This window comes from Cebus imitator, unplaced genomic scaffold (genome assembly GCF_001604975.1).
Source record: "Cebus imitator isolate Cc_AM_T3 unplaced genomic scaffold, Cebus_imitator-1.0 Scaffold322, whole genome shotgun sequence".
In the NCBI taxonomy this organism is placed as follows: Eukaryota; Metazoa; Chordata; class Mammalia; order Primates; family Cebidae; genus Cebus; species Cebus imitator.
In genome coordinates, this window is record NW_016107637.1 from 895,576 (window position 1) to 911,269 (window position 15,694).

General features: G+C 40.6%; 1 protein-coding gene across 3 annotated transcripts in view; it reads right to left on the reverse strand.

The window, feature by feature from the left end:
• NDC1 (NDC1 transmembrane nucleoporin) overlaps positions 1–15,694 on the reverse strand; it is a 69,876-nt gene that overhangs the window by 11,771 nt on the left and 42,411 nt on the right. For all 3 annotated transcript variants that reach the window (XM_037729871.1, XM_037729870.1, XM_017504416.2), the window contains 3 exons: positions 15,074–15,124; positions 11,450–11,513; positions 9,890–9,990 (listed from right to left, as the gene is read on the reverse strand). In XM_037729871.1, coding sequence (XP_037585799.1) covers positions 9,890–9,990; positions 11,450–11,513; positions 15,074–15,124 — 216 coding nt within the window. The remainder of the gene's footprint in view (positions 1–9,889; positions 9,991–11,449; positions 11,514–15,073; positions 15,125–15,694) is intronic.

Consider the following 15,694-nt stretch of genomic DNA (forward strand, 5'->3'; position numbering starts at 1 on the left):
AAAGAGAAAGAAAAAGAAAAGACTTCAAAGGTACATGTCTAGAATTTTTATATAGCTTTTCATGAAAAAGCATGCAATACTACATGATTATCATTCTTCTGTTTTCACATTAGTCTTTTTTACAATGCAAGAATAACTAATGAGTAATGATAAAATACTTCCTAGGATAATCAATAGCAAGTTGTTTCAAGATAGTGAAAATGTACAATCACTAAATCTATAATATATATTAGATTTTAAAAGGGCCCAACACACCTACATAGATAATTGCAGAAGAATAAATTCTGTTGATTTTTTTTTTTTTTTTTTTTAGAGACAGGGTCTCGCTCTGTTGCCCAGGCTGGAGTGCAGTAGCACAATTATAGCTTACTTTAATCTCAAACTCAAGCAATCTCCTGCCTCAACCTCCTCACTATCAAAGGCTCTAAGTACACACCACATCAGCTAATTTTTTTTTTTAACTTTTTTATAGACACAGGATCTCGCTTTGTTGCCCAAGCTGTCTTGAATTCCTGCCTTCAGGCAATCCTCCCACCTCAGCCTCTCTAAGTGCTGGGATTACAGGTATGAGCCATCATGCCTAACCTTGCCGAATTTTTAAAATAAGTAATTGCTCTCTTAGTTCTCTAAAAGACCTCTAAGAAAGAATAAAGGTTATAAAATAGCAATCTTTTTTAATAGTTAGAAATGCTCAAAAAAGAAATGCAAAAAACCAATTAGGTCCAACACACCCTAATGGTATAAGCGTTAAATTAAGAAGGAAAGTCTCAGTTTGGAGTAAATCTGTCCTTAACACCTCTCCATTTCTCACTAATCTCACACTGGCCACATTTGTAACAAAAGATAAGAGACCTCAGCAAGTAAGAGTATCAAGCTAGAATTCAAAATCATTGACTTTTCTCACTCTAATTGCCTTATCCTCAATTCTGATATCAAAAAAGCACTGAAAACAAAAAAACTTCTGTAACCTTTTTTTTTTTTTTTTTTTTCTTTTTGAGACAGGGACTCACTCTGTTGCCCAGGCTGCAGTGTAGTGATATGATCACAGCTCACTGAGCTTTGACCTCCCAGGCTCAAGTGATCCCCCCATCCTCAGCCCCCAAGTAGCCACGACTATAGGTGTGTGCACCTCTCCACCTATATTTTGTTGTTGCTGTTGTTAGAGACAGGATTTCAACATGTTGCTCAGGGGTCAAGCAATCCATCAGCCTTGGCCTTCCAAAGTGCTGGGATTGCATGTGTGTGCCACCATGCCCAGGCAATCTTTCTTTTAAAAGTGATGTGACGTTGTAACAAAAGATGTAATTCTTTTGGTGGCAAAAGCTGACCTGACCAAAACTCATCTGGCAGTAAAACATGACTGTGCTGACCCTGGCTATTTATAGTCTTCATCCTACTTTACCCCCCCCACTTAATCTGAATATTCAGATAGCTCACCGGAGAAAATATTAATGAATCTGATCAAGGGGATTCTACTTCAGATACGAATAGGAATGTAACGTAGTATATGATATATATATGTATATACTATGTCACATTTTTAAAATTAAAACACATCTGAATTCTGAAATATATGGTAGGAATTGAGATAAAGGACTATAGACCCATATTCTATTTGTAGCAAGTCAAACTAGTTTACCATTACAATAATTATAAAATTTTCTTTTAAATAAATTTATGTTTAAAATGAATGACTTGGCCGGGCATAGTGGCTTACGCCTGTAATCCCAATACTTTGGGAGGCCAAGGCAGGAGAATCAATTGAGCCTGGAAGCTGGAGACCAGCTTGGGCAACAAAGTGAGACTCTGTCTTTTTATGAAAAAATAATAATAAAATCAATGACTTAAAACACTAAGTAAATAAAAGTTCAGGGAAATAAGATATGACTAAATGACAACAGTATGTGATAATATAGTTATGACAAAACTTATGAAGATGATATATGAATAGTTTAAATTTAAACTGGTTATCTGACACTATGTCTGCTAGATTGCCTGCTAACAGTATTGACAGCAATACTTTTTTTTAACCTTCCTTTTAATCTGCAAGATTTTTTCTCTTGTATAAGAATTATCATGGCCAGGTGCAGTGGCTCACACGTAATCCCAGCACTTTGGGATGCCAAGGTAGGCAGATGACCTGATGTCAGGAGTTTAAGACCAGCCTGGCCAACATGGTAAAACCCCGTCTACTAAAAATTACGGCAGTCACCTGTAATCCCAGCTACTTGGGAGGCTGAGGCAGCAAAACTGCTTGAGCCTGGGAGACCTTCGCAATGAGCAGAGATTGTGCCATTGCACTTCAGCCTGGGCAAGACTCCATCTCAGAAAAAAAAAAAAAGAATTACCATGTGGCTGGATGCAGTGGCTCATACCTATAATCCCAACACTTTGGGAGGCCGAGGCAGGCAGATCACTTGAGCTCAGGAGTTCAAGAGTAGCCTGGGCAACATGGCAAGACCCTGTCTTTACTAAAAATATAAAAAATTAGCTAGGTGTGGTGGTGGGCACCTGTAATCCCAGCTACTTGGGAGTCTGAGGCAGGAGAATCGCTTGAACCCAGGAGGTAGAGGTTGCAGTGAGCCAAGATCGCACCATTACACTCCAGGATGAGCAACAAAAGCAGAACTTTGTCTTAAAAAAAAAAAAACAGGAAAAAAAGAAATGCAGCATGATCAGAGGACATATGACAGGTGAATCTGAGCTAGTCTTGCAAGTAGGGGATAGAGAGATGTAAGATAATTTAATGGCTCCTGGAGAATGTAGGAGTTGGAAGGAGGAATGGGGAAAAGAAAGGAATATTCTGTGTGAGTAAACTTATTCATGATTGTACATGGTACACTGTACATGAATACAATGTGTCATTGTAATCATGATCAAACTCCTGACCTCAGGTGATCCACCCACCTCGGCTTCCCAAAGTGCTGGGATTACATGCGTAAGCCACCGTGCCCAGCCTCATTGTGCATTTATGCACAGTGGCACTGTGGCACTGATGTAGTTCTTTGTATGAATATCTGTTTTACATCCTGTAAGCTCCTGCAGGACAGGAACTCAGTCTTTTTCCATTCTGTGTCATATCACATACCAAATGCTTGATAATTAAATATTTACTGGATGGATGGATCTGTGAATGGCATAAGGTAAACATCAATATTCCAAGTAGATCAAAATTTGACCTTCAAATGATGATGTAAAAAATATAACAGATAGGGCTGATCAATTTCATCAGGATGACATTGGCCTTTTCACAGAAACCAAGGCTATCTAAAGAATATAAAACATATTTTAAAGATGAAAATGTTCTGGAGATGGATGGTGGTGATGACTGCATAATAATGTGAATATATTCAATATCATAGAACCATACAGTAAAAAATAGATTAAATGGTAATTTTTATGTTATATATATTTTACCACAATTTAAATTCTTTTTTTTTTTTTTTTTTTTTAAGAGACAGGGTCTCACTCTCTTGCCCAGCCTGGAGTACCGTCACAAAGCTCACTGCAGCCTCAAATTCTTGAGCTTAAGTGATCCTTCAGCCCCAGCAACCCAAGTAGCTGGGACTATAGGCTAGCATCACCACATCTGGCTAATTTAAACAATTGTTTTTTACAGACACTGTCTCACTGTTGCCCAGGCTGGTCTTGAACTCCTGACCTCAAGCTATCCACCTGCCTCAGCCTCCCAAAATGCTGGGATTACAAGTGTGAGTCACTGCACTCAGCCAAAAAATTTTAATTATAAAATACATCATTTTGGTTCCTAACATTTTTTATGTAAGCACCCTTTTTAAAAACAACAACAAAATCCTGGGGACTTTATCCACTGATAGAGAAAATAATACTATGAACTCGACAGTGCTTTCAAATTAATTTATATTTTAATTAACCAAAACAGTATGTAAAAGCCTCTGAGAAAACAGCTGCAAACATGTCGGAGAAAAGTTAATCATTCAAATGAAATTATGTATGTCCCTTATAATAACTGTGATCTCCAGGATGGTCTGACCACTGGCAGAAACCACTGAGCTAGCTAGCATATCTATCACCCTACCCCTTGCCCTCTGAATAGTCTGAAGAGTGAAAGGCTCCCCTTCCCTTTCACGTTTTGCCTTTAATGATTCAGTGAAATGGCTGATGTTATTGATACTGAAAAGTAAAACAAAAGGACAGAACAGTTCCATACAATTGTTCCTTAGTAACACCCAGAAGCCAGTAATGTACAACTTGCCTTAAATTACAGAGATACTTAGAACTTACTCTCTTCACTTTGATCCCTTCTAGATCAAAGAACAGAAAACCAAAAATATATAACAGGGATCATATGAGTCACATGACATCCCTGCCTCTCAAAATGAAAAGATGGTTTGGGATCATTTTAATCAACCCACTGCATCAGAACTGCCACTAAATTTAGGCCCCAAAACAGAAGCCTTCGTCCACTGAACCAGCAATGACGCAATCCAGTAGCCATCCCACAAGCATTTAATAAGTGCCTGTCATTTGCCAGGTACTGTATCAGATGGTGGGTACAGAGGTGAGACAAAGTCCCCACCTATCCTCTGGCTAATATGAAGAAGAAACAATAAAAGTCAATAAAGAAAATAAAGTGTTGAGACGGGGGTTATAGAGTAGAGCCAGTCCAAAGGAGAAAAATTTGTTCTAGACAGAAAAAGAAAAGAAAAGGCAGCATGGCAGAATTAGAGTCAAGTTAGAAAATAAGATATATTTGGTAGGGGTGGGCAAAGACTGATTAGTCTATGGTGGTTATAAGAGCAGAGGGCTCATGGAAATGGCAGAGTGGCTGGAATCAGAACACGAAGTGTCTCAGTTGAGAGTCAGTAGGGGCAAGAGGATGTAATAATTTAGGACAAGAATGCTAAGATCCGGCCGGGCGCGGTGGCTCACGCCTGTAATCCCAGCACTTTGGGAGGCCGAGGCGGGTGGATCACGAGGTCAAGAGATCNACGCCTATAATCCCAGCACTTTGGGAGGCCAAGGCGGGTGGATCACGAGGTCAAGAGATCGAGACCATCCTGGTCAACATGGTGAAACCCCGTCTCTACTAAAAATACAAAAATTCAGCTGGGCATGGTGGCGTGTGCCTCTAATCCCAGCTACTCAGGAGGCTGAGGCAGGAGAATTGCCTGAACCCAGGAGGCAGAGGTTGCGGTGAGCCATTGCACTCCAGCCTGCGGAACAAGAGAGAAACTCCGTCTCAAAAAAAAAAAAAAAAAAAATAAAAAAAAAAAATAATAATAAAAAAAAAAAAAAAAAGACTACCAGGTCTAAACCGGATAAAGGCATACATGTAGTCAAGAGGGAGCTGAAAGACAAAGAAAATGGGGAAAAGGAACTGGAAATAATGGTAGGATCAAAAAAACTGTAGAGAAGCAGCAAGGGCATGAAAAGGTGTGCCTGGAGCAAGGGATCTTACACTGGGTCCATAGACCTAAGGGAAAAATTCAGGGGATACAAACTTTGTGATAAGAATTACATGTTTATCTTTACTAAGCTCTAATTAAAACCTAGCATTTTCTTCAATTATAAATGTAAGCAACAAATTGTAGCCTTAGCAGTTCCTGTGACTTTGTCACCAACCGAAATCACCAATATCTCCATATCACAATAACTGTCACCTTTATCTTGAAATACCATTCATCTTATCCCTACTTCCAAATAAGCTATTAGACTCACTGACAAATCTTTTTACGTAATGTGACCATTAAAAACGACATATATCATAAACAACATCTTGATAATTATATTTCAATATAACTGATTTTATTTCTAATCCTAAACGCTTTATTTTATGCATTTAAGAACATGATTCTGAGGAGAAGTTCATGGGCTTCAACAGACTGCCAAAGGAATCTCTGGCACAAAAACATTTAAGGACTCTAGCTTACAGGGTAGAATCCTGGAGTTTCAAGCTCTGGTGGTGGAGTTTTCAGGGGATAATTGGGCCTACGTGATAGTTTTGGGTTGAGAGGGTAGACAAATGGATACTGAAGAGGAGGAAAGCAAAGAATTGTGCAGCCACGGTGTGGGGCAGATTACTCACAAGATTCTGAATTACTCATTAAAATCAACCTCGGGATGTGGAGTGGAAAAAAAAGACTGTAAGGCAGTTTGCAAAATCTGATGACAGCAGGGCATGACCAAAACATTGACCATGATGTGGTGTAAGGGAAAATAGACGTTATGAGCCTCACATAAGGGGGAGTTTTATACTGAGAATCTAAGCATCAGGTTACTGGTCCTGTTCTCTTTGTTCCTTCCATCATTTCCCAACATCCAAAAATATGCTTCTTTGCTCGTTTTACTCTGCCACTCAAAAGTATTCTCCATTCCAACTTTCCTGTTTTCAAACTAGGGCCTGCAATGACTTAAATTTCCCCCCAAAACCACATGATGGAAACTAATCCCCAATGCAAGTGTTGAGAGATGGGGCCCAATGGGAGGTGTTTAGGTCAGGACTCCACTCAAGAAGGAATTAATGCAGATTTTAAAGGGGTTTAATACTGCGAGTTCAATCTCTTGCTCTCTTCTGTTCAGGTGATCCCTTCTGCCATGTTATGGTTCAGCAAGAAGACCCTCACCAGATGCAGTCCCTCAATCTTGGACTTCCCAGCCTCTAGGACCATGAGCCAAATTAAGTTCCTGTTTGTTATAAACTACCTAGTCTGTGGTATTCTGTTATAGTAGCATGAAACAGACAAAGACAGGGCTTGACCTTTTGACAAATCTGTAATTCTTATTTTCCTATTTAAATGCATGAATAACTGTAATCAAACAAACAGATTACTTCCTTCTAATCAACTATGAAGAACTAGAAATTCTGATTGTGGGGGAAGTAAAAGCAGAGAAATTTTGGTACAGAATACCTCTAGGGCAGTGTGATCTTTATGAAATAATTCAGTGAGTTTTAACCAGCACTGTAAAAAATGAAATACAACGGAAAATATTAAAATGCACAGCACACAGAAAAAGGTGAGTACTGTTCCAAGAATCCTTTATTTCTGACACACACACACACACACACCACCCCCTATATTCTGAGTCTGATGTAAATGTACTGCAGATCATGGTCCAAAAAGTTTGAAAGCCACGGTTCTAAGGGTAGAAGCGTTCTCTCTGAAGAAAGAGTAAGGGATATAGATCAGGCTGGGCAGGGTGGCTCACACCTGTAATTCTCCCAACATTTTGGAAGGCTGAGGCAGGTGGATCACCTGAGGTCAGGAGTTCGAGACCAGCCTGGCCAACATGGTGAAACACCATCTCTACTAAAAATACACAAATTAGCTGGGCATAGTGGCACATGCCTGTAGTCCCAGCTACTTGGGAGGCTTTGGCTGAAGAATCACTTGAACCTGGGAGGTGGAGGTTGCAGTGAACGGAGATCATGCCATTGCACTTCAGCCTGGGCAACAAAGCAAAGGCTCCATCTCAAAAAAAAAAAAAAAGCAGGGGATGGATGTGGATCTGTAGTTTTTCCTGGGGTCTACTGCAGTGCTAATACCCTGTAGTCAGACTGGGTTCTAGTCCCAGCTCCTTCACCTAGGAGATCGTGTGTGAGATCTGAGGTAAGTCACTGCACTACTAAGCCTCCTTCACCTATTAAAAAAAAAAAAGAGTGAAAATACTTCTGCCTTGCTTACCTCACAAGATAGCTATAAAGATCAAATAAAATAATGATAAATTACTCTGTAGACTATAAGCACTGTACCACTGTTGTTATTTTAACTACACTGCCAGTGATAAAAATGTTAGGAGCATCAAAGATATGCCCAAATCATGGTCATCCTATCGTGCAGTTAGATAAACCAAATATTAGAAGCTATGGGCAAATACTAGGAAACTATTTATTTACAGAATGGCACCTGGGAACAATAATCAAACTATCATGCAGACACACACATCTCAAGTAACATACAAAAGAAAGTACTCACAAAAAGTGCTCAAGGCAAAAAATCACTGGTTTTGATGGGTAAGATTTTCTAATAGGTAAAATGAATTGAGTTTTGAAGAAAGAAATGGAGAAGTATGTTTTCTCTTCATTATCTTTTATTTTTTTGAGACAGGGTCTCACTCTGTCACCCAGGCTGGCGTGCAGTGGCGCAATCTTGGCTCACTGCAACCTCTGCCTCCCAGGTTCAGTGATTCTCCTGCCTCAGCCTCGTAAGTAGTTGGGACTACAGGTGCGCACCACCACACCTGCTAATTTTTTTTTTTTTTTTTTTTTGAGACAAAGTCTCACTCTGTCACCCAGGCTAGAGTGCAGTGGCACAATCTCGGCTCACTGCAACCTCTGCCTCCCAGGTTCAAGCAATTCTTCTGCCTCAGCCTCCCAAGTGGCTGGGACTACAGGTGCACGCCACCACATCCAGCTAATTTTTGTATTTTTAGGAGAGATGGGGTTTCACCATATTGGTCAGGCTGGTCTCGAACTCCTGACCTCATGATCCACCCACCTCAGCCTCGCAAAGTGCTGAGATTACAGGCGTGAGCCACTGCACCCAGCCACACCCACTAATTTTTAAAAAATTGTTTGTAGAGACGGAGTTCCATCACGTTGCCCAGGCTTCTCTTCATATCTTAAATGGTTTCCCAAGACCAAAAGATGCACCAGTTATCATTCAAGCCCAGTTCAACAGAAAGCCTACTATACCCACCAGATGCTATCTTTTTTTTTTTGGAGACAAGGTCTCGCTCTGTGGCCTAGGGTGGAGTGCAGTGGCGCAATCTCCACTCACTGCAATCTCCGCCTCCTGGGTTCAAGCGATTCTCCTGCCTCAGCCTCCCTAGTAGCTGGGACTAAAGGCTCACACCACTGCACCCAGCTAACTTTTGCATTTTTTTATAGAGATAGGGTGTCACTGTGTTGCCCAGACTGGTCTTGAACTCCTGAGCTCAGGTGATTCACCCACCTCGGCCTCCCAAGGTGTTGGAATTACAGGTATAAGCCACTGTGCCCAGCCTCCAGATGCTATCTCTATACGCTTCCAGCACTTTTTATAACTGTCATGTGACACATAACTAATATTATAAGGTGACATAAAAGGTACCAAGCAACCTGAAGTTAGAAAAAGAAGCCTACTGCAAAGCAGGAAGCATGTGTTTTATTTTTTGCCTTTCTTTAAGTCTAGAACCAAGAAAACCTATTAACTAAAACTAGCCACGAAGCCTGGTGATAGGCAGCTATTGGCCTCAGCTCTTGAACCTCAAGCCAATAGGGCACTCATCAGCATGGGTCGTATAACTCCAGATCTTTCAGTAGCTACAAATCGTGTAAGAATTCACTTTTATCAGTGAACAGAATTCTAGTATCGTAAATAATGTGTTTAATACCAGAGGCGTATCCTACAAGTTTAGTATACTTTCTTTTTCTGTTTCTACAAAATTTTATAAGCGGATTAAGTTTTCTCTTCCTATGCTATCTTTTAGTTTTGTTTTTTCAAATAGAGACAAGGTCTTGCTCTGTTACCCAGGCTGCAGTGCAGTGGTGGAAATCATAGCTCACTGCAGCCTCAAACTCCTGGCTCCTGAATAGCTGGGGCTACAGGCATACAGCCCCACAGCCAGCTAATTCTTTATTTTTTTGTAAAAAACTGAGTCTTGCCATGTTGCTTACACTGATCTCAAACTCCCAACCTCGGACTCCCGGCCTCAAGCCTTGGCCTCCCAAAGCCCTAGCATTATAGGCGAGAGCCATACCCGGCCTCTTTTCTGTCCTTTAGATTATAATTTCCTGAGTGTAAAAAAGTATTATTTTAACTTCCAACGTGTTTTGTCACTTAATAAATGTGATATGTAAGAAACAAACAAAACACTGGGTGGGAGGGGAGGATGACCTCTCTCCCCTCCCAACGCACAGATTGCTTACCTCTTGCAGCGTCAACAAAGTACTAAGGATAGCTGGTAGTGTAGTCTGGACAACTCCAAATCTATCCTCTGTATATGATGCTGCTACTAAGTGCGAAAGACCTCAAGGGAAAAAGAAAGAAAAAGTTAAAAGTGAATCAAAATTAGGCAAATCTGCTTGAAATACATCTATTTTAAGAAGAATTAATATTCTGAAAATAAAAATACAGGCTGGGCGCAGTGGCTCACACCTGTAATCCTAGCACTCTGGGAGGCGGAGGCAGACAGATCGCTTGAGCCCAAGAGTTCAAGACGAGCCTGGGCAACATGGCGAAACACCTTCTCTATAAAAAATACAAAATTAGCCAGGTATGGTTCCATAAACCTACAATCCCAGCTACCCAGGAGGCTGAGGTAGGAGGATTACTTGAGCCCAGGAAGCAGAGATCACAGTGAGTCAATATCACACCACTGCACTCCAGCCTGGTCAACAGAGTGGGACTGTCTCAAAAATTCAAATAAAAAAAAAAAAAAAAGAAGAGCAATACGATAGAAAAATGGGGAAAAATTGGAATAGATACTGAGAAAGTACTCAACTGCATTAGTTATGAATAAAATAACAAAGTTTCTGGCTTTATGCTCTATTAGGAAGAAAATTCTAATACACTATAGGGTAATGATATGTGCCTGGAAAGAAAAATATGATAAGGGCATATAATTGAGAGGAGGATACTTTTCAGAGAATGGTCAGGAAAGACCTCTGAGAATCATTTAAGCACTGAGAAGGCTATATCTATAAGTTAAAAACAATCTATCTGTTGCACTTTTTTGAAGTAGAGAAAGATATAAAAGAATCCAGGCTCAAAAGCCTGGGCAACATAGCAAGACCCTGTCTCTACACAAAAATATAAAACTGAGCTGGGCATGGTGGCATGCACCTATTATCCAAACTGCTCAGGAAGCTGAGGCAGGAGGGCTGCGTGAGCCCAGGAGTTCAAGGTTGCAGTGAGCTATGGTCATGCCATTGAACTCCAGCCTGGGAGACACAGCAAGACTCCCATCTCTTCAAACAAACAAACAAAAAAGACGAAGTGTGGTGGCTCACACATGTAATCTCAGCACTTTGGGAGGTCAAGGCAGGAAGATCACTTGAGCCCAGGAGTTTAAGACCAGCCTGGAAAACCTTGTCTCTACAAAAATTTGTTTCAAAAAGAAAATTAGCAGGCTATGGTGATGTGCACCTGTGGCCCCAGCTACTCAGGAGGGTGAGGTAGACTGCTTGAGCCCAAGAGGTCAAAGATGCAGTGCACTCCAGCCTGGATGACAGAGCAAAACCCTGTCTCGAAATAAGAAAAACAAAACAAAAACCAGGCTTAGCATCTTATGTACAAGAAAAAATTGTGCCCAAATCAAAGTACACCTAAATATACTTTTCAAAATGATCTATATAAAACAAAGATATAAAAATGTATCTGTAAATTCAAAGACTGAGATCAAGGACCAGAACTGACCATTCATGGATTATACTTCAATATTTAACTGACAATTAAAATCATAGTTACAGTTCACAGTCATTGCTTACCTTCTAATGCCCAAATGTGCATTTGGGCATCTGAAAAAACAGCCTGAATGGAGGCCTCTGGGTGCTACAAATAAAACCAAAATATTTAAGTAAGTTCCCCTGAGCAAAAATCCATTGTTTCCTTTAATTAAACATGTAGACTATAACAAAAAATTCACAGCTACTTCTCAAGAATTAAAATCTAAAATAAATTTTTATATTTAACTTGATAATTACTCATTTAACTACAATAAAGCATTCTACCATCAACTCATTGTGTGACCCTTGCCAAGTCTCTAAATCTCTGTGCCTCAGTTTCTAATTTAAAGCTACATACACTCAACCCACCTCGCAGAATTAGTACCGAGATCACTTAAGATAACAGTTACAGAAACTTTTGTAAAAACTTGGCTGGGTGTCGTGGCTTGTGCCTGTAATTCCAGCACTTTGGGATGCTGAAGCAGGTGGATCACTCAAGGTCAGGAGTTTGAGATCAGCCTGACCAACATGCTGAAACCCCATCTCTACTAAAAATACAAAAATTAGTTGGGTGTGGTGGTGTGTGCCTGCAGTCTCAGCTATTTAGGAGGCTGAGGCAGGAGAATTGCTTGAATCCAGGAGGTTGAGGTTGCAGCAAGCCGAGATCACACCACTGCATTCCAGCCTGGGCTGGCTGGGCGTGGTAGCTCATGCCTGTAATTCCAGCACTTTAGGAGGTCAAGGTGGGTGGATCACCTGAGATCAGGAGTTCGAGNTCTCTACTAAAAATATAAAAACTAGCTGGGCTCGGTGGCACATGCCTGAAGTTCTAGCTACTTGGGAGGCTGAGACAAGAGAATTGCTTGAACCCAGGAGGCGGAGGTTGTAGTGAGCTGAGATCGCAGCATTGCACTCCAGCCTGGGCAACAAGAGCGAAACTCCATCTCAAAACAAACAAACAAACAAAAATAATAAATTAATTAAAAATAAAAATTTAAAAAATGGCCAGGCCAGCACTTTGGGAAGCCGAGGTGGGCCAATCGCCGGAGGTCAGGAGTCTGAAACCAACCTGGCCAATCTAGTGAAACCCCATCTCTACTAAAAATACAAAAAATTAGCCTGAGTGGTGGTGCATACCTGTAGTCCCAGCAGGAGAATTGCTTGAACCCAGGAGGCAGAGATTGCAGTGAGCCAAGAGTGGGTCACTGCACTCCAGCCTGGGCAAAGAGCAAGACTTTGTCTCAAAAACACAAAAACAACAAAAACTACCTACTTATTATCTCTCTTAAAATGTCTATCTTCAACCCACTCAAAGCAAAACCATGTAACCTTCATTTTAAAAATGTTTTTATTTGTACAAATTGATGGGGTACATGTGAAATTTTGTTCCGTGTATATAATGCATGATGATCAAGTCATGGCATGTAGGGTATCTATCACCTGAGTGTAATACGTTTTTGTTAACTGTAATCATCCTACTCTGGTATCAAACACTGGATTTCTTCCTTCTATCTAACTGTATATTTTTATCTTTTAACCTACTGTAACCAGGTTTTTTCTTGGGTGCTGGTGAGGCACAGCTCCCCCAAGAGAATGCTGGGGGTTCTTGGTCTCCAATCTCTTAAAGAATAAGCAATGGGACCACTGCAGGTGCACCATATGCTTGTAAAAGTAAATATCGGACCCAAGAAGTGTTGCAGAAAGGTGATTTTATTTAAGTAGAGAAAAGAAAAGAGGAGAAAGACTTCCAGGAAGCGTGTGGAAGAGGATTCCAGAAAAAGACTTCCACGAAGCGTGTGGAAGGGGATTCCAGGGGGGAAATCCGGCCAGGTGTGTGGAGACGGACTTTTACCTGGGAGGAACCTCCACCTTCTCCAAGACCCTGGGCCAATGAAAGGAGTTCCTTAGAACTTGCGCTGGAGTGACTGACTTTTAGTTTCTCCCCACACCCATGAAATTCAAACATAAACTGTTAAATCTCCCGGACGGAGAGAGATGGGAGGGGGGCATGGTGCTGGGAAATTCCTGCCCTTAAAACTACGTCCCCTCATTGACCCAGAAAGAGAACACATTCCCTCACTACTTCTCTCCATCCTCCTCCTACCCACTACCCTTCCCAGTCTGTTATCTTTCCACTCTACTCCCATGTGATCAAATTGTTTAGCTTCCATATGTAAGAACATGTGATATTTGTCTTTTTGTGCCCGACTTATTTAACTTAAGATTATAATGTCCAATTCTATCCATGTTGCTGCAAATGGCATGACCATGCTGCCTAACCTTCTTTAACACACCGCTATGAAACAGTGTGAAATAACTGGTCCACTTAAATAAATGTTGTCTTTGGTCATGTACCCATGAAGCCTATTAAATACCATATAACAAGCCTATTAAGTTATATTTGTTAACATCAAATAGCAGCATCTATAATTTATCATGAAATAGATCCATTGCAAAACTGGGATCAAAATTAGCCTTTTACTTGCAAGGAAATGGGAGATCTTGGTCACCATGTGTTCTGCCACTTACCGTCTCTGTGCCTGAGGCTAGCTACCTGACTCCTATGAGCCTCAAGTTTCCTCATCTGTAAAATGAGGATAAAAGGACGTATCTCACAGGAATGCTGTTAGTTAATGAGGGAACTGAAGTGAAAGCAGAGTATGGCACACATAAGACACTCATGGTGAGTTATCTTCCCCTCCTTTTGAAACCAAGCACTGAAGTAAAACTTCAGACAACTCCTCTTCCTTCTGCTGAAAGACAAGATACCTTCTTCTAATGGGTAGCCCAGGGTGTATTATTTTTTAGTAAAGGTAATTGCTAGTTGGGTGGATCATCCCTTCCACCATAGCGGAAAAGCAGTTTCAAGACCCTGAAATGACTGTGTTATGTGTTATCTATATTCTATCAGATTTGCTCAGATCTCTTTTTCCACCAGAGTATGACTCTCAAATAATAAACATAACAGATGCCAACATAAACTTTCACTTGAAGGTATTAATGGAGTGAGTGTGATATTAGATAATACTGCAATATCTGCAGAAAGAGGGGCTATATTTTAAAAGCTAAAAACAAAAATTCTTTCCCCTGCATAGGGGCAAAGGTTTTGCACATCAAAGGATTAAATAAAGACACAACAGCCGTAGCCAGCAAAAACAGGAATGAACCTTTAGCTTCTCAACTGAGATTTACTCTCCTGTGGCAGCTGCAACAGCTGATATACAAGGTGGAAAGTCATTTCATGTGTGGTCTGAATTATAACTTTTTATTCATCATAAATTTAACATCTGTGATATCATCATCTCTCTTTTGAACACTAAACACAAAGATGCTAGCAGGACATGAGCCAAGCACCAGCCACACAGATTTGTTCACTTTGTGAAGATCCAGGCAGCAGGACGGGGTCCGTGTTGCATATTTGCACAAAGCTGCCAGCATCCAAGACTCAAGAGGCAACGAGACAGTCAAGCCTCAGAAGCCACTGAGTGAGACATATGTCTAGGGCAGCTATTGTTAAAGCAGAGGTTCAGTGAAGCACTATGCAAAGTGGTCTGGCTTGCTAGGATTAAGCTATAAAATATTTACAAGTCAGATCATATCTGCTACTTCATTTCATATTTCATTTCCTTCCTCCCTATTCCCAATGCTATAACCACATATGCTTACCTTACTGAAAAAATACATTATCAGCACCCGTTTTGACAAGAAATTCTTAACCTGAGTTGGAAAAAAGGAAGAATTAACACATTTATCTTTTAAATTCTATTCAAATATAACACATTTCCCAGTTCTTCCTGACACTAACTTAAATGAAAAAATGAAACACTTCACATCTTGTGGGTAAAGAACAATAATAAACAATAAACCATGTAACTAAATACCTTTGTACTATAAATTGGATAACCAAGATGGGCCAATTAACCTCAACTGTATTCCCATGTATAGACGTTTAACCCCCAAATGAGAGCCCTGCCATAAAAAAATAAAAATCTAAGTGGTTCTGGTGAAATTCTTTCTTTTTTTAAATTTTATTTCATAAACAGGGCCACCCAGGCTGGAGTGCAGTGGTATGATCACAGTTCACTGCCACCTCAAATTCCTGGGTTCAACGGATCCTCCTACCTTAGCCTCCTGAGTAGCTGGGACTACAGACACACCACCATGCCAGGTTAATTTTTAAATTTTTTTGTACAGACAGGGTCTCATCATCTTGCCCAGGCTGATCTCAAACTCCTGGGCTCAAGCAATCCTCTCACCTCAAACTCCCAAAGTGCTAGGATTACAGGC